We start from the raw sequence: 22,802 nt of genomic DNA on the forward strand, positions 1-22,802 counted from the left end.
AAAACTGCAGATTTGGACGACAGTAGTACACAGGAAACTATATCAGAAATACTGATTTAATTGTGGCCCTTTGCAGTTTGAAAATTAGGTTTGAACATTTGTTTTCATCTAAACAAGCTCAAATTTTGCATTAATTATATTTTCTTGTAATTTCATTTGTCACTATTCACTGATGTTTGCAAAAAAACATACGTATGAATAAAAAAATTGGACTTATTTTATTTTCATCCAATTTATTTTTATTTATCCTCTTTGCACAATCATCAATACTATGGCAAGTTTATTTCCCACAGGCAATTTCTTCCAACCAGTTACAATTAAGTTGTTTAAACAAATGTGTTGCAATGGTAGGAAAAAAAAAAAAAAGTTTGCCTGAAAATCATGGGTACTGGGGGTACTTTTCAAAAAAAAAAAAAAAGGGGGGGGGCGGGGCTTACTTTATAGAAAAAGGTTGAGAAACACTGAATCAGATGACAATATGGACTTTGGGAGGCTGGGATCCTGTGTGGACTAGCTGTCCATGTGTACCGTGTTAACAGCTCATTAATATGCTTTGATCCAGTCCTCTTTGTAATGGGACAAGAGCAAAATGTATTAATGATTCTTAATTTGTTCATCAGCAGGATGAAGTTACTTCACGGTAGGGATGTGCACATGAAACATTGTGCACAGATTCACACTCCAACCTGCCCGAGTGACACCTACCTGTTTCAAAGTGTGACAATGCATGTTATACAAATTAAACACTACCCAACACATGTGGTCGTATCCTGATGGGTTCAGGTCAACTTGTAAGCCTCTATTTGCTTGAAGGTTACAGCTGCTAAGAGAAATTCAAATGAAAGGCGACCACAGGATTTCAAAAGTCTGAGCTTTAATATCAGAACTAAAACATCATTTGTTAAATTCATGTAAACCATTAAAAATGGATGTTCAAATTCTTATGGCACAAAAATCTGGCTCAGAGCTGCAGTGCCACTAGGACAATTAAAAAAAATTAATAAAAAAGATACAAAAACAGAGCTTTCACTGCACAACGCATGAATCACAACTAAAAGATATCATAAGGCTTTTTAAAAAATACTTTGCCAAATTCTGATGAGAATTTGGTGCAATCACTTTCTTTAAAAAAAAAAAAAAAAAATACTTTTAATAGGCTTGCATGGATGTAATGGAGAAATTCCACACAGTCACTTACATTACTAACATTTTGAAAATTTAGACACGTCAGAGGAAGTTGAAAACTATCCCTGCAGTAGGGATTAAATGTATTCAAGAATAATGGTTGAGACTACTTACAAAATTAATGCAACACACATCAGAAAGGTCAGTGAATGAGAGAAAACTAAATCTCAGTGATTTCATCTTTTCCCCACCATGTTTGACTAAGTTTAATACAGACAAAGCATGGCTCTTTTTAGGCATCTGTGGACAATACACTTAATACAATAAAATGGCATAATGAATCTAGGTGATCTCACTGGTTTATGAAACTGTCTTTAGTCTGTGGTTGACCTTCGGTACCAAAATCGAGCTCTGTAGTCATCACTGCATGTCATGAAACCAGGATTAGTAGGAGAATGAACAATACAGCGGACAATGCTATTATGTCCCAATGAGAGAAGATTTCGCCGTTCTGCAGTTCTTGAGTCCCAACAGCAGAGACTTATGGTCCTTTCATCAGGTAGTAGTACATAGTCTTCTGTATGGTTAAAGACCGCCTGTGTTCTGTGTACTTGTCGTCCACTCAAACCAGCTCCTGTAACACCCAGAACATGATATTCATTAGAGGGTAAGGAGAACATATCTCTACAGTAGCCTAGTTTAGAGAGATTTGTCAAAGCACAACAAGGAGTCTCTCCTGCAGGTATTTTTGCTAAAGACCAGCAACAATGGTCAGCTTTACATTTACTGATCAACATTTACGTTATGTCTACACTACATGATAAAAGTCAAATTTAAGACAGCTTGATTTTACAGTGTCACTATCTTCACTGTAAATACCATTAGCTTGATTTTAGGGAGCACTAAGGTTGATTTCATAACATGGTCAAAAGTGGCTGGAGGTAGCATCAAGCTCAAATTTAAAAGTTCAAATTAAGTATAGTGAGAAACCACCATGTAATTAAGAGACTATCAGCCTCTAGAGGTGTCCTGTATGTACCCCACAACACCCCACAGTGCTGTGCTTTGGCTGCTTCTATCTCTGCTGCTCTCCAGGGCTACGTCTACATGTGCACGCTACATCGAAATAAGCTGTTTCGATGAATAGCGTCTACACGTCCTCCAGGGCTGGCAACGTTGACGTTCAACGTCGACATTGGGCAGCACCACATCGAAATAGGCGCTGCGAGGGAACGTCTACACACCAAAAGTAGCACACATCAAAATAAGGGTGCCAGGAACAGCTGCAGACAGGGTCACAGGGCGGACTCAACAGCAAGCCGCTCCCTTAAAGGGCCCCTCCCAGACACACCTGCACTAAACAGCACAAGATACACAGAGCACACAACTAGTTGCAGACCCTGTGCCTGCAGCATGGATCCCCAGCTGCAGCAGCAGCAGCCAGAAGCCCTGGGCTAAGGGCTGCTGCAACGGTGACCATAGAGCCCCGCAGGGGCTGGAGAGAGAGCGTTTCTCAACCCCTCAGCTGATGGCCACCATGGAGGACCCCGCTATTTCGATGTTGCGGGACGTGGATCATCTACACGTTCCCTACTTCGATGTTGAATGTCGAAGTAGGGCGCTATTCCCATCCCCTCATGGGGTTAGCGACTTTGATGTCTCGCCGTCTAACGTCGAAGTTAACTTCGAAATAGTGCCCAACATGTGTAGCCGTGATGGGCGCTATTTCGAAGTTGGCGCCGCTACTTTGAAGTAGCGTGCACGTGTAGACGTGGCTCAGGTGTGCAGGAATTAGGTAACAGGAAGCCCACGAATTTGACTTCAGCAACAGGAAGCCCCTGGCTGGAGGGTCATGCTTGCATGAGACTGAGAAATTTCTCTCTCTCTTTGCTATCAGCACAGTGAGTGCATCTACCCATTAAAAATCGCAGTAACATGGAGTTCACAGGTCTGTCTCTACCTCTGCAAGCTGAGCACTTGGATTTTTTTCCCCCCCAAGCAATGGTGCCAGCCCCTGCCCCAACACAACACGTGGCAGCGAAGCTGTCGGGGGGTGGGTGGGGAGAACGTGCTTGTATGAGTCTGAGAAACTTCTTTTTTGCAGTTTACATTTGTGCAGCACTCCCCCGCAGCTCCCCCACAGGCGCTATGCATTCAGGGTCTTCCCTGCGCTCAGCCACATCACAGGTCTAGCCCCCGACCCAATAAACGGACATGTCTGCTGTTCAGTGTGGACCATGCTGCCAGGCAGCACCATATACTGGGTTGTGCATGGTGAGGGCTCCAAAGACAGCCAAGATTTTTGGGAACTTGCTGCTGCCGGAGGGACATTTCTTCTGGTGGCTAAGATTTTTGAGGTCTTCCTGCCGCAGGGGGGACCTTGTCAATTGGGTCTGCAGCCACAGACTGCCACGTCCCCCTAAGGTGATGGGGGGCTGCCTCCCCTGCCTGAGCAATGCTGAAGGGATCATTTCAACTAGCTCTGCAGCCACACACCACATATCCCCCATCTGGCGATGAGGGGGGCCAGCCCCCCAACCCAAGCAACACTGCTTGTTGAAATTTGGGGAGCCCCATCCCCACGTTGGACAACTTTATGTAGTGAAATTGGAAGCCAGAAGTCTTTTTCCTAATCTTTTCTATCCTTCTCTTTCCTCAATCTTTGGTCCCCTTAAGACAGAGAAAAATGAATGGAGGGCCAGTTGAGAAGACACACCGTGGTGCAGTTTAAGCCCATTGCAGGCACCTGCTGCTTTTTGCGAAATCTTTGACGTTTCAATTACATAGGCGAGAGATTTCTGTTAATCTGGCGATCTTTGTTGATGTCCTACATTTCCTTTTTTCCTTCTGGAAAAATGGCCGTTTGTTTTCCACAGCATGGCAATGCTATGTGGGAGGATGACATCACATTCCCACAACCACTTGTGGGGCATTTTTTTCCCCAGTGAAAATATCCAGACTCCTATGGGACTGAGGGCACTGTGGGATGGGTTCCCACACTGCTCTGCTGCAACAGTTAATGTCTGTCAATTGTGTGTGGCAATAATAAGTCGACTTTATGGGGAATTTGTGTGGATACTCAAATTCGAATTTTTAAAACCCAGTGTTACAAAATCAATTTTAATACATTTAATTTTATTTCATAGTGTAGATGTAGCCTGAGAAGAGTCTTCAGAAAACTGTGCTCTAACATTTCTCCTTCCACCCTCATTACAGAAAGGCTATTCGCCAAATCCTCATTACCACAAAAGGAAGCAGCAATAGTCCCAGCCCCAAAGAATGACAATTATGCTAAGGAAAATGTCCCTACAAATTGTGCACTTTCCATATAAAGCAGCACCCTCTGCTGGTCATTGTAATAGAAAGATTAGTACCAGATACTGAACACAGCTCAGATTAATTTGAGAACTGAACCAATAAAACACCAAAATTTACCAAAAGTAATACTGGACCATCAGAAGCTAGCACACTGAAGAACTGTGAAATGAAGGCACACCTTTATATGTTTTTTTAAATTTTCCTGAGCAGTAACAATTCAGGAGACCCCATTTCAAATCCTGACTTAAATAGTAAGAGATGATCTTGGAAATAAGGATGTAACTATTTATGTATGCTGAACTGATTAGAAATTGCACACCATGCTAAACAAGAGACTATTTTAATAGGGATGCTGAACTTGTGCTCTGTCCAATATTGTATCCCACTTACCCACTCTTTACTTGACTCAAAACCAACAATGCCCGCAGCATTAAATTCTGATAGTGAAAGTGTAAGCATTATAGAGAAAAAAATCATTATGGTACATCTCTCTACATAGCTGATGCCATACCCAAGCAGAAGTGCCCATGCAGAAGTCACAACTATCCGCACTGACACTAAGCAATCTATATATGCTTTTGCTAATAAAATTTTATAAATTATTCATGTGTTCTGGCTTAGATGTCAGTGTGATCATTTACACGTGCAAGTAACTTTCACTTACAGTATTTTGTTATAGTGGGTGGGGGTTGTTTTTGAGTGGAGGGGCAAAGGTAAAAAAGAAAACTGACAGTGGACACTATACTTTCCTGATTTCCGCATCAAAGAGCTACTTGGAAATCAAAAGTTTTGTAATGATGATCTTATAAACTCAAAGTCAATTGCCCACAAATGTTCTAGAAGGTCGACTTACCATGTCTCTGTTGCCTTACCCGAGTTTGACTGCTTGAGCATAGGTACCTATCTCACAGTGCCTTAGCCCCTGTTGAATTCTGGGGGGTTTATAGCACTGGGTTGTGGGGGGAAAAACTGCCACAGTTGCTTTGGGGTGTTTGAAGTCACTATCCCAGAATGCAAAGCATTCTCCCAGAATTCAGAGCACCCACTAACCATACAAAAAATGAATGGCATAATAGCCGGTGGCTGCGCTATCAGCCCTCTCCACCCCAACTTAGGTCCCTCTGCCATGAATTCCCACAATGATTTGTGCACCCCACCACATGTGAACCCAATAAATCAGACCCTAGTTGTCTTAAAAAGAATACATTTATTTGGGGGTGGGGGGGCTGTTAAGCGGCAGGGAAAGGAAGGGGTATCAAGTCAAGGGAGGTGGAATAACTTTTTGCAGTGGAGCAGCAGTTTGGGGACCATGACAGGGTGGGTAACCTGGATTCCTGGAGGGAGAGGTGCCTGTAAACTGAATGTTGCATAGGTAGTCTCTCTGCAACTCCAACATGGAGCACAGGACCTCGGTTTGGTCTGTCACAGCTGTGATGAGCTATGCCACGTCCTCTCTCAGCTAAGCCAACCACTCCCTCCTGAACTCAAAGGCAGTCCGCCGCCACTGTGCTTTGTCCCTGTGCACCTGCAGAGTGCTGTTTCAGTAGGTGCTGCAGGATAAGATCCTGCTTGGACCTTTTGTGCTTCCTCACCCTGTCTCCCATGGTGAGGATGCCTACTGGCTAGTGAAGATCAAAACAGATAAAATTCACACAAAGCATTTATCCACAGAATAAACAGGTCTTTGTGTTTACAATCAGTGAAACTTTCTTTTTGCAAGGCCACTTTTGGCTTCTTAAAGATGACAAGGAATCAAACTCCGCATTGCACAAGCCATCGCTTATCCAGACCATTTCATTGTGGATCTGGTAAGCTACTGTCTGTTTAACTAGGGGTTGGGGCTGGCACAAAGCAGAAAAAGCCAGCCCGTGTCTGGGAGCAAGGTCTGCAGAGCATGACAGCTGTGTGGCAAGGTGGAAAGGTTTGATTCCAGCTGTATGGGAGGCTGGGTGGGGAATGATCCTTGTAAAAGTGCAAAGAAATGTGGGGGGAAAGTCTTCTAGTGGCACCGCTGGGAACACACATTTTTTGGCAGTCCACAGAGCAACTCTTATCAGGGAAAGGCCATTTAAAGCAGTGAAAGCCAACCCGTGTGCAGGAACATGGTCCACAGAGCCTGGCAGCCGCATGGCGAGGGGGAAGGGTTTGATTCCAGCCGCCTGGCTGGCTGGGCAGGGAGGGATCTGTGTAAAGTGCAAAGACACATGGGAAAAAAGTTTTCCAGATGCATGGTGGGGGAAAAACATTTCTTGGTGTCTCCTGATCAAGCCAGCAGTGTGATGGGAGGGGAGAAGGCCAGGAGAGCCTGACAGCTGCATGGAGGACGGGGACGGAATGTCCACCAGCCACACGGTGCAGCAATGCAGTCCAGGGAAATTTAAATGGGCAGGGAGCATTGCGTATAATGCTAATCCAAATTCCCACGCTTCTTTAGGTCGCCAAAGAAAAAATGCTCATCCTGCATGAGCACAAGCCTGGAAAATTTGTCAAATGCTGCATGGTGCCATGATACGAGATCACTATCTGGCTGCCTGGCATGGCAAGGTGTGCTGTTGTGGAAGCCACAATAAATCAGGTCGGCCCAAAAACCTTATGCAAAAAATAAACAAGTAACTGTATGAAGCCTTCCTGGAGATGTCCAAGAAGGATGAGTGCTCCATCCCCAAAAATATTAACATGCAGTTCTGAGGGACATAGAACCATAGAAAACTTATATCTAAACCCAACTGCAACCTGCTTGTAACATTCTAGGGAAAAAAATACAAGAACAGCTGTGCCTTGGTGTTTTGGGGATGGGAGTAGAGGGTGAAGAGCTCTGGGCTGTCAGGAACAGCTTCCTTGGGCTCCTGCTGATTGCCCCCAGCCTCCTCTCAAATTGGCTTCTTCCCCCTGCCCCGACTCCACGCTCAGCTCCTCTCGCCTCATCCCCAAATGAGTTCCAATTAAGAGTGGGCAATGTGGTAGGGTCCCTCCCAAAACCACGTGCAGCTATTCCTAATACTGGCACAACCTTGGAGATGACCTGGATTGCCCATTGGCTTCCTGGACTTTGTGATACAGCTGCTGGAGTTCTTTCACTTTCCATTGCTGGAAGTCCCAGCACTAACTTCTGTCAATCATCTCCCATGAAATCTTTTCATAAAATGTCCACCTTTCGTTTGGACGCTTGAAGTCTGCCCGCCACTGACTCCTCTCCCCAGAGAGCAAGGAGATCCACCATCTCCTGATGGTTCTATGCTGGAGCTCTCCTGTGACCCTGAAAACTCAGATCACAATCCAGAGTAGTTATGATAGCAAGAGATGGCTACCAATGCAGTGGCTAAAGAAATTCAGGCTTCCAGGCACCCTTTAAATTTCCCAGGCTTGCTGGTGATGAATTCAAATTCACAGGTTTCCTGTTACCAACTTCCTGCGCACCTGGAGAGCAGCAGAGGTGGAAGCAGCCAGAGTGGACAATCGTGGAGCACTGTGGGATACATATGGGATACCTCCAGAGGCTAATAAAGTTGGTTAAAAGACATGGCGTTTCCACAATTAATTTGACCTTCTTAAATTCACACTTTGGACTCTATGCCGAGTTGCTTCTCAAAGTATTATAATATTGACCTTACCGCTCCCTAAAATCGACCTAATGGTATTTGCAGTGAAGGCAGTGATGCTGTAAAATCTAACTAACTGCCTTAAATTCAACTTTATCATGTAGTGTAGACATGGCCTTAGCTAACCAAATCAAAACAGATTTAGAGCACAATGGAAACTCTGGGCCAAGAACAGTCACCCCCCTAGAACCCTTGGGGAGAAACTTAGCAGGGTAGCAACTGTTAAAATTAGAAAACACAGCTAATAGAGGAAAGTACATGTTATCATCAATATCCACACATAAAAAAGATTTACTCGATTTTGCTTGGATCCTTAACTCAATTTGTGTTTTCTGCGAGACAAAATGAAAAATACATATGCATCATTTAAGTTATTGCTCTGCAGTGAAGCTTGGGATGAGGGTTCAGTGTGTAGGCTTTCCCCAGGAGAGAAAAACCATCCAAGCTCTTTCTCACTGCAGCTGCAGCAGCTTAGGGCAGGTGAGAAGTGCCTGTCCATTGCCACTGCAGCTCCAGCAGGCACAGCTGGGGTAAGGCGTGCATGTCCCCCTACATGGGACAGGTCCAACTTCATCTGCCCCTGCACTCCCCAGCCAGAGCAAGGAATGCAGTATACTGTGCATTTCCCTTCACTCCCCAACAAAGGAGAACGGCCATCCATAATCCCATAGGAATTGGCGGTGGGAGGGGGCACTCCCCAGCCAACCCACATAATCTGATGATTCTGTCTCTTTTCTGTATGGTTTTATGAGACGCAATCCCATTCTAGGCACATCCCATTCTCCTTGCACAACCAAACCCTGAATTCGCTTTAAGTTATAATAAAAGAAAGCTGTATACCAAATTTGGTGGTCCTAGCTCTCACCATTTAGGAGTTCTTGAACAGACAGACTCACTCTCTCAAATAAGTAATAAACCATTATCTAGCTAAACCATTACTTCCACAGTAAAAGCTTACAATTAACTTTCCTATAAAAATAAGATACTCCAGCTATATTATGGCCTGCACAGACTTGACTTAATTCTGGAAATTACGTTTCACTTATTTCTTTATCAAGAAGAGAACTTTGCAAACAATTTGCGGTTGTGTATTGAGGCTATGCTGCACCCTGCTGGTTAAAAATATCACCAGTTTATACATCAGGTAACAAGATCACGACAAGGATATGTCAGCACTACCGAGAAGAAAAATGCTGCTCTGATCTTCCAGAGTTTGATTTAGCACATTTGTTATGGATGCACTAAATCAAACTCACAGGGCACCCATCTGCACTGGTAATCCTGATCCTCGCAAGGAGTAACAGAAGTTAATGGTAGTTTTGCTCCTGTTGCTCTCCCACAGTGGAGATGGTGTTGAAGCTCAAATTAAGGTACAGCGACTCCAGCTATATAAATTAAAATAGTTGGAGTGGTGCATCTTAATTTGACCTTCTCCTTTAGTGTTGGCCTGGCCTAAGTTACATTATGCTTTTGCAGATAGAATTAAAGTTGCAGTTTCTCATTTTGGTAGATCAAACTGCCCTAATGTCTCCAGAATCTATTTCATAGCAAGAAAATTTCCAGTGCTGAAAGGAGTTGGTCACCAATTCTTTGCCAAAAAGATGCCTTGAACTTTCCACTTTTGTTTTACTTTGAGTAACACAAGAGAGTTGTTTTTGATGATGCTTTCCCTAACCAGGCAACTAACAGCCAGCAAACCAAATAGCAGAATAGTAATATAACATCTGAATAAATTAAGTAATGACGAAAAGCTATCCAAATCTACTTGGATTAGATTAGTGTAAGACACTGACCAACACCAAAAGAAACTCAGACAGAAGATGACTTAGCTGTGACCAAGAACACAAAGAAAAATCCTGGAGAATCCTAAACATTTCATCTACAGAGAAGAAACTTCTAATTAACTTCAGAAGTTACTGTTCAACACCACAAGGCTACTGTGAGCTTATGAGCAGAGCCCTCCATATCTGCAGATAATTTTTGTGGACAGAGGAACTGACACTGGCACATGGCTCTCCTCCTCCTTTCCCCACGCCCCACTCTGCTCAGCCACCAGGCAGAGGAAGAGAAAGGGCATCAGGGCAGGCCCCTGCAGTGCTGGTGGGGAGCAGGTGCAATAAGTTTCCTAATCTCCCTGCATGAGGGGCTGAGTGCCAGCCTTGCCCAGTGAGTACTGACCTGAAAGAGGCCTGGCCTAGGGATAGACGCTATTCTGTGCTGCCAGCTAGTGCATCTGGAAACATTTGTGGGGGAGATGGCTGATTTCCAGGTGAAGAGGAGACATCCCAGGTCTGTGGGGCTGGGGTTGATGCAGAAGCAGCAGCAGCCTGGGCACCAGCCAGTTCCTGGGCAGCAGCTCCCCTTTTCCACCCTGGGCACTCAAGTGGACAGAGCCCCACCACTGTACCCCTCTGAGATATGACAGAAGCAGCAAATGACGCAAATCTACTCTCTTCCTCCTACCCCCTCTCGAAACACTTACCCTGTCCCCGTCTTGCTCTTTGCTCCCTTGCCGCTGCTCTCAGGGTCTTGCAAGCAGCCAGCTGCCTCACCCTACTTATGTGAGCCCCCTCCCCACTCCGCTCCAGATGGCTTGCTGTGCAGATGCAAATAAAATCTAGCTAGTGGATCAGATGATGAGCTGAGCCTGGCAGATGCAGATCCACATTTGTGTATCTGCAAAGGCCTTTACTTGTGAGATCTTTCCTATATTTAACTGAGTGTATTCAATCACTGGGGTAAGCACTTATAAATTCTGTACTGCATCAAATATTCATTCCCATCAACAGCTGAGTATCGTGAACAATTTTTGATTGGTAAACCATCTGCCACATACCTGTATATTTGACCAATGTTCGACCTGTGGATATTTCCCATAGTTTAGCAACAGAGTCTTTTCCACTTGACAAGATGTACTTTGAATTTTTGGAAAAGATGGCAGAACAGACTTCAGCCCCATCATGTGCTTTCTCAAAAGTAGTGATGCACCGATTTGAAACACCATCCCATAATTTGATGCAACCATCCTTGCTTCCAGTCACATACATGTTAGCACTTGCATTATAATTTACTGAACATATAGCATCCGTGTGTTGATCTTGAGGATTGCAAGACACAAAACACTGGAATGTATTGACATCATAAAGTCGTAAAGTAGGGTGCTGGGTACCAACAAGTATGAAGTCTCCAGAAGGATGAAAAGAGATGGAGCGTAACATTTCTGCTTCCTGTGTGATAAGAAATATTTAATCACCTATATGCAGAGAGAAAATTCTGGTAGATTTACAAGCCTGAAGTTCTATGATATTTTCATATTAAATAAGTTCAACTCTTCTTTGTTACAATGTTTAGGGACAGATACAAGTTGGAGAACAGACCTCTCTCTCTAGTATATGGCAGCAACACATTTAAATGGATCAGGATTATACTCTAAATCCCGTGTCAATTCTTAAAGCCCCTTCACGGAGTGGAGGAAAGATGAGGAATTTTCCCCACCTTAGCAAAAAAGAAATTCAGAAGACTTCAATGTTGTTCATATAAGAAATGCCAGTACTCTCCCTTACAGTTTCAGGTTTTCCTGGTGAAACATATAGACTACGTTTACACTACAGCAATTTATCAACAGAAGTCTCTGTTGGAGCCGACAAAACTTCTGTCAACAAACTGCGTTTACACACAAAAGCAGATTGAAAGAGCAATCTGTTCTGTCGACAGAGAGCAGCTAGATTGCGCGTCTGCTCTCTTAACAGAACAGCCAACTGGAATCTCAGCGAACAGAGCTGCCCTGTGAACTGGAGGCCATGTCTGTTCACTGAGGGCCCCTGGAGCATCTACACAGCTTTAAAGAAGTTATTCCTCACGGTGGAGAGGCAGAATGCCGTTGGCAGAAGTGCAATGTTTTGTTGCCAGACTGACGACAAAACGCATTTTGTGTTTAGATGCTCTGAGTTTTGTCGACAAAAACCCGTTTTTGTTGACAAAACTCTCTAGTGTAGACATAGCTATAGGGAGTAGAGCGTACATTAGATTTAAAAAGATCACAGGTACACATTTTATGTACCTAATTTGTATGCTTAATTATTGCAAAACTATCTGCAAACTGGACAGTTGCATACTCTGGCCATTTCTGCACACAGAATCAAGTTAGCTAACTACAACCATGGTACTTGTGGACCTCAAGGGCCCTTTTATATATATTTTTAAAAAGATTATACATAGCCTCTAACCTGGATATACTTGAAAGCTCTCTTGGCAGAAGGCTTTGAATAGTCAAACAATTTAAGTGTATAATCCCTTGAACCGGATGCCAGGATCTGTTCTGTTGGATGGAAAGCTAAACATGTAACCTCATCTACATGATCATATAAAGTCCGAATAACAGGATGATTTTCCATATTCTGCTGTGCTGTCTCATTCATCATTACCTACAGAAAATATTGAAACAAGCCATTAGAGAGCATCTCCTTCTCGCAATGAATGAGCCATAAGCCATCACCTCAATGTATTACTCTGGGCATTTAAAATATAAACCCAAGCAAACACATGGGATCACCTGGGAGAAAAAGAGAGTTTTAAACCTGCACCAATAACTCCCTCATATTCCAAGAATGAACTACATTTTTCAACAAAAAATTACATAGATACTTAGAATGGTAATGATTATTGCAAAGTTATTTGGAAATACTGGTCAATAACATCCCTATGACAAGTATGCATTTCTTTTACAGAAAAGCAAACAGAAGCTAACAGAAGTTATCCATTTTTCCAAAATCACAAGGAAGTCAATAGGCAAGAAGAAAAAAAAAAAGAAGGCAGTGGAGTTCTCAAGTGTTAGTTGCCTGCTCTAATTCACAATGCTACCCTTTCTGAATAAAAATCACTCTTATAATTAAAACAAATATGGCACTTATCTTGTTCACAGCAACATTCTTAAGGCTATGCATTGCCACTAGTGTGTGCGTATTCTAGACAACAGCAAAGATACTTTTGCTAAAGTATGCTATCGTAGGCAGAACATAAGTTATCAAATGAATGTATCATTCAAGGACTGATCATCGTGATTCATGGGATGCTTTACCTCGATGGGCATAGCACTTTTTGCCAACATTCTCTCCGTATCAAGGATTTTTATTGAAGCATCAGCAGATCCTGTAGCTATTAACTGCCCATCTCTGCTATAGGTAGCTACACGACATGGGCCTTTATGAGATGTGACGTAACAGGTCTCATATTCAGAAGCCTCAGGTGACATAGTCTGGACATCTGCATCAAATTCTAAGTCAATCCCTGTTCCTGGAGCTACTGTATCGGAGCGTCCAATTGCATACTGAACTGCGCTGTCATCGTTCTCCATTCCTGAAGGAGAAGAGGTTAAATATATTACTTTCTCCAAAAAACAGGTTGACTAAGTCTTCTTAAACATATGGGTAACTGCTTAGAATAGCTACGATTATATCTACAGCCAGCTTTCACAAGAAACAGTAGCACCTGCATAAAAAAACATTTTTTTTCAATGGACAGACATTTACAGAACTTTTACTGTGCAGGTCTATCAAGTACACTCGGTAGATTACGGCCACCACCATCACCCACCACAGTGAAGCAGTGCCACTAACAAGGAAGGTCCTGCTTCACGAGGAGAGCTCTAGGCATTACGATAATTCAAATGAGGAAAAATAAGAACCACTATTCCTCCATACATGTATACCTCACATTTAACAACTTTTTTCTCTTCAAGGTTACATCTCTAAAGGTAAAATGAGGACTCAATTCATCTGGAAGTTGCAGATTAAACAGGGCACAAAAATCTTTAACCATATCATTAACACTTCTCTTATCAGGGATATAGTAATCCCTCAATTTACGTGGTGGTTGTGTCCTGGGCAACCTCTGAATGAATTAAATTTTGCGTAAATGGGTGTGTGTTGGGGGGAGGGGTGTTGGGGAGATCCCCAGAATTCCCCTGGCTGGAAGTGGCACACCTACCAGCTCCAGCTGCCCTCCACTGGGGGAAGTGTGTGGGTGTGTGTGGGTGTGGGTGGGGGATGCGGCCCACAGCTTTTTCCCAGCTCAGGGGCACACAGTTGTTTGTGGTGGAGTGAGAAACGGCGCCGTGAGCAGCTGTGTCCCCACCCAGGCTCCTCAGCTGGGGGACTGGAGGGGGGCAGTTTTGATCTGCACTTAATTCACATTAATGCGAGTTAAGCGCAAATCAAAAATCATACTTCAAGGATTTACTGTATATGTGCCCAATTTATGTCATCTATGAAGTATCTGGTTTAAGTTACTGTTCAGAGTATGGCTAGGTGATATGGCTTTGAAAACGTTTGCTGTTTTCAGTTGTAAATTAGGGGTTCTAATTTTTCTAGTTTGCGGATCTAAACCTTACTATACTTATCCTCTCAGAGCAGTCTGAAACACTATTTCAATTTGCTATGCACCCCATTACATTATTCAAGCAACTTTTCAAAAGAGATAATGAAAGATGACTATACTATGACATCAATTGTCTTAATACTAAAACAAATGTAAAGTTAAAGGATGCATTTCAGAGATCTTTGTAGTTACTCTGTCACTAGTTTCATCTGAGCCAAACAAAAACTAGTTGAAATGCTGAGATTCAAATCAAGACACCACACAAAATAAGGCAGTATGATCTTTAGTTGTGACTTCCTGCCTCTCTAAGGACTGTTAAAGCTTACAGCAACTTAAATAGTCTCTCAATAATTCTACACATTTAACAGTTAATTTTGCAGCACAGCTTTTGCTAATACACAAATTCTCCCCAGTATAAAATTATTTCTGCTCCATGGAAAAATTACAGGTATTTTCAAAAAGCAACATACCTTTTATTCTTTGTCACTGTAACAACAGTGTTTCCAACACTAACACAGAAGGAAACACACACACACAAACCCAATATGACAGACCTAAGACTACTTTGAAGTTAAGCTGTCACAATGGGACAGAAGACTTTCTGTTTTTAGCAGCTCTCACTTTCTTCTCTTAGTATTCTTCTGCCTAACTCACAATACTTTACACAATATTTGGCTAGGTCTACACTGGCTGTGGAAGATGGAACATGGAAGATCGATCTTCCAGGTCACTGTTTCATGCATGAGCAAAACAGTGTGTTCCGGGGTCAATGTCAACTCTGGAACTCCTTGCAAGCTGCAAGAACTAAGGTGGAGCAGTGCTCCCGTCGACATTCTGCAGTGAAGACAGGGACCAAAGTCGATGGCTGCAAAACTGAATTTTAGGTATGCAACTGACGTACCTAAAATTGCGTAGCAGCCATCAACATTGCCAGTAAGTGTCTGTCAGCAGCATATACATGCCCCAACCAAGAGTGAGGCCCCTTGGCACTGCACACATTAAGAAAGTGTGTCATAGTACCCCAACAACCTCATCACATAAATATCAGAGAAACAAGGATGGAAGAAACACAGAGGTACAGAGAAGTGAAGTGACTTGCTTGAGGTCACAAAACAGAGAATAAAACCCGTGTCTTCTGAATGCTAGTCCAGCATCCTATCCGCTAGACAAGACTGCCTCAATTACACCCAATTAGAAAGTAAACAACTTTTAACACAGGTTTCCTATTAAGTTCCATTCTCAAGAACATAGGTATTGTATACATAAGAGAAAAAGATTTTCAGGTCAGATCCAACACAAGACCAAAAAATAAGAAGAAATAATAGAAAGCTGTTGCAGATAACAGCAACCACCAGTTACCAGAGCTCTCAGGCTATGATTAATGACTTCTACCAAAATGAGAAGCAATGTTTGTCTCCTAACAGTCACCCTTCCTTAATTCAAGTAAACAGGGTGTGGGCAGGTGCACATGCAGTTGTGAAGGACAGGTTACCCGCTTAAAAAAGAGACACTGGGACTTCCACCAGCATCCCGACATTTATGAGACAATAACAAAACTGAATTCTGATCTGACAATACCAGTGGGAGTAACATGCTTGTAACAATATACCATGAATGACATGGGACCTACCTGTCTCCTTTCCCCTAACATGAAACAGTCCCTGGATATGTGGCAGCTAAGCTGGAACCTCACAGCAGAGGAATGTCTGGCAAAGCATTCTCTGTTAGGGGCCTGGAATTCTGAAACATTTCCAGATACCTAACAGTCCACATTTATTCACCTTCAGGACACAATGCAAGGCTCACCATTTCTCCTCTCTCTGTGAGGAAACTGTTTTTGAGTAGATCTGCTATTTATGATGTGTAACTGCACAGATCAATTAATTTCTATTATACTTATCAATGCATTATTTGATTTCTGAGAGATCTGATAGCCCTTAATTTAGTGGATTTTTAGAGAACTGTCAAGAGCACGCATAAGCACTATTATCATTGGAAAGAGTCCGAACAAACATCCTAAGAAGATTTTCTGAAACATTTGTATTTTGTTTTCTATGCATAAATATGACAACAGTACAGCAAAAACTGAGCATTATCATTACATAAGTGAATGAAAACATCTAATTTTAGACTGTATCAACTCCACTACAGATTGAGAGATGCAGCGCTGGAAGGGAACCTCTCTCTAGAGGTCATCAAATACTGAGCCAGGGCCTACACACCTGGACTTCATCAAGAAGTCTGCAATTCCTATTTTATGTACATTAAGCCTGCATTACAGTTTACCTAGTTTAATGAGATGCAGCAGTTGTTCAGAGGGTGCGCAGACTGATTGTGGTTTTATCTCATTTATTAGGCCATTGGCAATGTTTATATATCCATCATACAGCAACTGACTAATAATCAGTTTGTAAAGTTGTTGTCGATCTTTCAAGCTTACTTTTGTTCTATACATTGTGAGCAAGGAATGCCTTGTGGGTGCCTGAAACAAGGAGAAAAAAAACAAACACAAACACACTTACAAAACAGTTTAATTGCACAGGTATAATCTTTCATATAAAACATATCCCAAAACCTTTCAGTTCTAAAAGTAATGAGAGAGATACATATTAGCAGGTATCATATACATAAAGGAAATAGTTTTTTTCAGGTAAGATCCAAAATAAGACCACAAAAATGAAAAGAAATAATAGAAAGCTGTTGCAGATAGCAGCAACCACCAGTTACCAAAGCACTCAGTCTATGATTAAGGAGTTCTGCAAAACTGAGAGAAGCAATGTTTGTCTAACAGTTATCTTTCTTTAATTCAAATAAGGAGGTGTGGGGAGATGCACACAGTTGTGAAGGGAATCCAAGGGGCAAAACAAATGTGTGGTTTTCAAAGATGCTACCACCCGCAACCCCCTAAACTAGGGTCTTCTCAGCATGCCATCCTTCCTCCAACCCGCCCATTTCCAGCCCCCCCCAAAAACAACTGATTGTTATAAACGGGGAGAAGTGAAAGCAAACTAAGGGGGCAGAGCAGAAACTGTCTGGAAGGAGTGCACTGCCTAGCAGATCCTTGGGAAGACGGGCTGGAGGAAGCAGCCTTTGGCAAGCGAGCAGAACTGCAAACTGCTCAGCACAGCAGGGCATGCAGGAAAGTTGTTCACATAGCCCCGGTACCTACCAGCCCGTCATTCTGCCTCCCTTGCTCTCCCCCTAAAATGGCAACTGGAGCCCTGAGAACATCGGTAGATACTGGAGGCGGCGGCAGCTAACTGTATCCCAATCACTCCCCAGTTCAATGTGCGGCTTTGCGCTACTGAGCATGCTCCCGGGAAGCAAGCATGCTCACGAACACTGCAGCGGAAGGTGGCCTGCTGCCCCTTCCAGGATTATACGACGTGGTCTCAGTTGTTCCCGCACTTGCGTTGCAAGCGACAAGCGGGCGGGTGGTGGAAGCTGCACTTCAAAAATCACACTTCACGTCCCATGCAATCACACAGCTAGCAGGGGCAGGCGAAGAAGCGGAGCAAAAATCAGGCATAGTGACTAAAGGCCCCAGCTAAACAACAGTGGTGGAGGCAAGGGGATCCTGGACCAGGCACACAGAGAGCTAGAAATAAAGTTTGGGAGCTGCTAGGGGAAGGGGGTGTGTGCAAAGATAGGGTGTGCGTGGGAGGGAAGCTATTGTTTACCCTTCGGTAAGCAGTACTGTATACCCGTGTGTTCGCTAACCAGGGTTATGTTCTTAAAGGGACAGTATATCAATGGCTGGGTAAGGCACCTCTTCCCTATTTTAAATGATGCATCGAGCAGCTAAACTGATTTTTCTCTCTAAAAATTAGCATTTCCATAGATGACTTTGTTTTTTAAAGAATTACCTGTTGCTTACATCTACATAAAGCTTCAGAGAAGTCCAATAATTTATCTGATCTGTTGTCCCAGCTCCCTGAATTAGATTCCCTTCTCTGTAATCCACTGCTAATGCTGTTTTCTCTCATTTATTTTATAAAATGTGATTTTTATTACACTTCATTTATATTCATTACCATTGTGCAGACTGATGCCTTTGCATCATTTAATTCATATTTTCACAGCACACAACTGAAAAATATAGTTGATAGAGATTTTAACTATCATGCCTCATGTTTCCAGGACAGAATTTCATATGTTTAATCAATTTTGCAGCTTTCAGATTTCATTTTTGGCACAAATTTATTCTTTTTGATTAAATTAGATTAATGGTGATTGATACCCTAGATTGGCATGAAAAGTCATTTACTCAAATTTAGGGCCATTTGAAAAAGGGGTTTCACAAGTTACAGCCAGTGTTTCTCCTTTCACCCCACTTTTCTTAATATTGTGTCTTTGTAATGAATGTTTGATCACAGAAATAATCAATTCGGACTCTCAAATGCTTGAGAGCTACCTCAAAGTGCATGATAACCACTATTTTTTTTTGCAGGAAATCAAACAACATTAGCAGCCAAAACCTGATGGCATGCTATATGGAATATACTGTGGCTTTACAGATAGATACTTCTAGTATGGATGTAATCAGCCTACAGAAGTTGCTGTTGGAAGAAATGTTCTGAGAAAACTGTCAACAGATCACATCTACACATAGAAGCAGACTGATCTTTTGATCTGCTCTGTAGTCAAAAGGGCCCCCGGAGCATTACACAGCTTTTTTGTCTACAATTTGTCAACAAAAGGAATTGTGTGTGTAGACGCTCAGAGTTTCGTTGACAAAAACCCCAGTGTTGGCTACAAAACTCTCTAGTGTAGACATAACCATAGGGAGGCTGGCTGGAAACTACCTCTACATCACACATCTTGCTCCAATCTGCCTGTGTCAAAGGGAGTTTTGTTTTTACAGAAATGTAATCTGAGTACAGAAGAATATTTGGAAGGGGCTGAAAGAATAAGATGACTGAGACACCTCTCCTTTCCCATGTACATACAAAAATCTAGAGGACTGCAAGCCGCTTTGGAAAGGGGTGGATCTCCCCACTCCAGATGCAATCTGTGGGGACCTGCCTTCCAGGGGGTCTGAGCCCATCACCCTACCCCCACCTTCCAGTGAGCTGGAATCTGCAAGGATTTGGTCCCACCAGCGGTGTGTGCTCGCCTATCTGCCTGTATCTGGATCTTGGAAAGCCCTGCCCAACTTTGATGGTCAGCCCCCATCCCCTATATGTGCCCCCCTCATGTGAGCCAGGATCCGGAAGAAGTTAGTTTGTGTAGGGTAGGGAGGAGGGTCCCAAAACACTAACATTTAGCACGAGTATGAAGGGATTAACAGTGGCACAGTACACAGCAAAATGTAGCACAAGTCTCTGGCAGGTATTATGCATACCTTAATATGAAATCGTATGTGTGCATGAGTGGAGATTTCAAACATTCATTAAATACAGAAGCAAACCATTACTGAATATTGAGAGGGATTTTAAAGTTTAGATTCTGCATTCACTGAGAAACTGGAGAATCTAAAATGTAACTTCTGGAAAACAGAAGCAAAAACAAGTCCTTACCGGATGGGCACAACTGCTGGGACACTCATCCCAAAACTATTTACTGTCAAATTTTGATTACTTGTTATTTATGGTGAGTTTTTCATTTTAAAAATTATCTTCTAGAAACATATTGGGAACATAAAGACACTACTATCAAGGAACTATAAGAAAAATCCCATGTACAAGATAAAAAATGTTCTTAATGGAAAAATTAAGTTGATTGGGAGATGCACTCTTTTCTAAATGGGCTTGTGGGCCTCTAGATTTTTGTTACATATTCCTAGTAAAGTCAGACTATATGAGAAGGTAAACAGATAACTCTGATATGATACCCTTTATTTCAGTATCTTTATTAGAACATGTCATAAGGTGGGTTGGTCTAATGAAAGAATTTGGGTATTCTGTGTGAATTCTGAATAATTGTGCTTAATTAGTAGAAAAAAAATAAAAAAGCTGTCCCCAACCCCCCAAAAAAGCCGCACTGAAATACAGTAGGCTATAATTGGATCTACAAGCATTAATTGAAGACAAATAGATTAAGGAACCAAATATGTCCCCTAAGAGAAATATTTGCAAATCAGTGAAGTTCTTGAAGTAAAAATGGCAGAAATAGATTAATATTTGATTAAATTATACTGATTTAGCAGAGAGCACAAGAGTCTGATGTTGCAACCTTGTTACACACAAGAAAACAAAGACGACATAATGGTGAGGAACAAAATCATACAAGAAACAGACACAAGAACAGATGTGATAGCCCAGAATCTAGACAGCTGCATGCTGATCAGATGGAATAATCTGGATAAGGATTAGGACTGTGGTAGAAATTCTACACCAATCAATGCATAAACTGCAGCAGGTAGTCATAGGCATCAAAATATGTAGTTCAGAAGTTAAAGATCACAGCAGAAACTCAAGATGTACCTTACAATTTTGAGATAATTTAAATTATATTTGGTACAATTAGTGTAATTTTTCATTTATATTTTCAAATCACAGTCTAACTCCTGCAAGAGGTGGGCACATGCTCCCTGCCTTTGATAAGGAACTAGTAAAAACATCCCGTGCAGTAAACAGAACGACGACACAAACTTTGTGCAATTTTAACTATGATGTTTATAAAATGTTGTATACTGTATAATTTAAGAGAAATACTGTGGTTTCTTGCAATTATTCAGTTAAAATACAAGGAATACAAGAGTTCAATTAGAATGTACACTTAGCTAAAGCCAAAACAACACAAATAATTATGTTTGTAAGAATGCTGATGTGTAAAGTAAGCAATTCTAGGGACATGATGACTTGTAAAGAAAGTGGTTCGAGTGACATAGCATGACAGAGGGGAGCACTCTCATCAGGAAGAATTAGAGGAAGCACATTACCGTGAGTATGTCACTTTGGAAAAGGGAATGGCAAATTTAGAGATTGTGAATTGTTACAATGCAACATAGATGTCAACAACTGGTATCCACAAAGGTCCACTACCCAGGCACACTACAGAAGTGTGAGCATGTACGTACCCCTAGCAAAGTCTACCTTTTGTGAGGAATGAAAGAGGACAATAGGGTGGAGCCAGGAGCCTGGTCTGGAACCAGAGGAAGTTCTAGTAACAGCAGAAGTCTAGTCAAAAAAGCACAAATAATTTATTTCCAGGTCTAGCAGAAATAGAATTTAATGGGTTGAGCATGGTATTCTGAGCAATAATAAAAGGAGGTACAGACATGGTCAAACATTACAAAAAGGCCAGGAAAGATGAGGGATTGAGTAATAGGATCTATGAAATTCTGAACTCCTGAGTTCAATTCCTATTTTGAAGCGAGTGCAGTGGGATCACAGGACATTAGGACTGCAAGATTCTAGTGGGTCTGGCTGAAAAGCCTAAGAACACTGCTTGACATCGCCAATGGGTCACCCACAAATATAGCCCTCCCGAAAGCCAATGGCCAGAGTTACTGCTGGATGAGTAGGCCTCGGAGTAGATAGCAGGGTGGGATTCTCAGCAGGTTCTTCAGGGAGCCACGGCAGCACCGAGGACCTATCCCGAGATAACAGATTCCCTCCCCCACTCCCTCTCGAGGCGGCCCAACTCACCTCAGCCTCCAGAAAAGGCAGCCGCAGCGGCCGTGGTTCAGGAGGGGGAGGGAGCACGTTACACAGGCCCCGCGGAAGCAGACGTCTTTCACAGAGCGAGGGCACCCGACGGCCGGACAGCCTCCTCACACCGGGCCTCGCTGCCATCTATCACGCGTTACCGCCACACACCGAGATCGCGTTCACGCCTCTCCTCACGAGCACGAGAGCTGCTTGGAGCGCACGCCTTCAGGCGCCTCACGTCGTCCTCAGGCCAGGCCCGGTCGATCACACAATGGCTCGATGCCCCCTCGAGGAACCGCCCCGTTCGAAGCACAACAAACAGGCCCCACGCTCCCTCACGTCCGTCCTCGAGCGGCCGAGCCCCACTAGTGCGAGTCGCGGGCCTCACGTCCCCTTCGCGCTGGCGCGACGGTGCCCTCAGGCCCTGTCACTGGCCGCACGTCAGCACTGGTGCGATGCGCTACCCAGCGACCCGCTCCTATTAGCGCTTGCGAACCCCGGTCGCCGATCCCACGTCACCGACGATAGGTCCCTACACCCCGCTCGTGAAGCAACAGCCGCCCTTCCACTCGGAGCAAGCACCGCCTAACACAGCTCTTCCCGTCCGCACCCACAGGCAATCCGCACACGCTCTCTGCGCTAGGTCGTAATGGCCGGCTGGGAGAAACTGATTGGCCTCTCTTCAACCGCACCGCCCGCCGATTGGTTCCGAACCGCTCTTCGGGTTGCCGAGCGAGTTCGTCTCTACGTCACGTGCACGGTTCGCGTACAGGCGTGCCCACTTCCCGCC

At 43.2% G+C, this 22,802-nt stretch overlaps 1 protein-coding gene across 2 annotated transcripts; it reads right to left on the reverse strand.

Annotated features, from left to right (window-relative positions):
- Positions 1-86: 86 nt before the first annotated feature.
- On the reverse strand, positions 87-22,676 carry CSTF1 (cleavage stimulation factor subunit 1). 2 transcript variants are annotated; one of them, XM_075011632.1, is made up of 7 exons: positions 22,010-22,676; positions 21,455-21,538; positions 16,704-16,899; positions 13,120-13,397; positions 12,269-12,466; positions 10,879-11,269; positions 87-1,759 (listed from the first exon to the last, which is right to left on the reverse strand). In XM_075011632.1, the coding sequence occupies exons 1-7, from the start codon at positions 22,154-22,156 to the stop codon at positions 1,500-1,502; spliced, it is 1,554 nt and encodes a 517-aa protein (XP_074867733.1). In that variant the 5' UTR covers positions 22,157-22,676; the 3' UTR covers positions 87-1,499. The 2 variants fall into 2 exon arrangements, with proteins under 2 accessions (XP_074867733.1, XP_074867734.1); XM_075011633.1 differs by lacking the exon at positions 21,455-21,538 and having other exon boundaries at positions 88-1,759; positions 22,010-22,675.
- Positions 22,677-22,802: the final 126 nt, after the last annotated feature.

Source organism: Carettochelys insculpta, chromosome 17 (genome assembly GCF_033958435.1).
Source record: "Carettochelys insculpta isolate YL-2023 chromosome 17, ASM3395843v1, whole genome shotgun sequence".
NCBI classification, from domain to species: domain Eukaryota; kingdom Metazoa; phylum Chordata; order Testudines; family Carettochelyidae; genus Carettochelys; species Carettochelys insculpta.

Coding starts and splice junctions, on each gene's coding strand:
- CSTF1 (XM_075011632.1), bottom strand. CDS start 22,156: ATGGCAGCGAGGCCCGGTGTGAGGAGGCTGTCCGGCCGTCGGGTGCCC. Junction 13,398..16,703: donor GCTGCATCTCATTAAACTAG/GTAAACTGTAAT, acceptor CTTCTCCTTCAG/GAATGGAGAACGATGACAGC. Junction 1,760..10,878: donor AACATTGGTCAAATATACAG/GTATGTGGCAGA, acceptor TGGGTGTTACAG/GAGCTGGTTTGAGTGGACGA.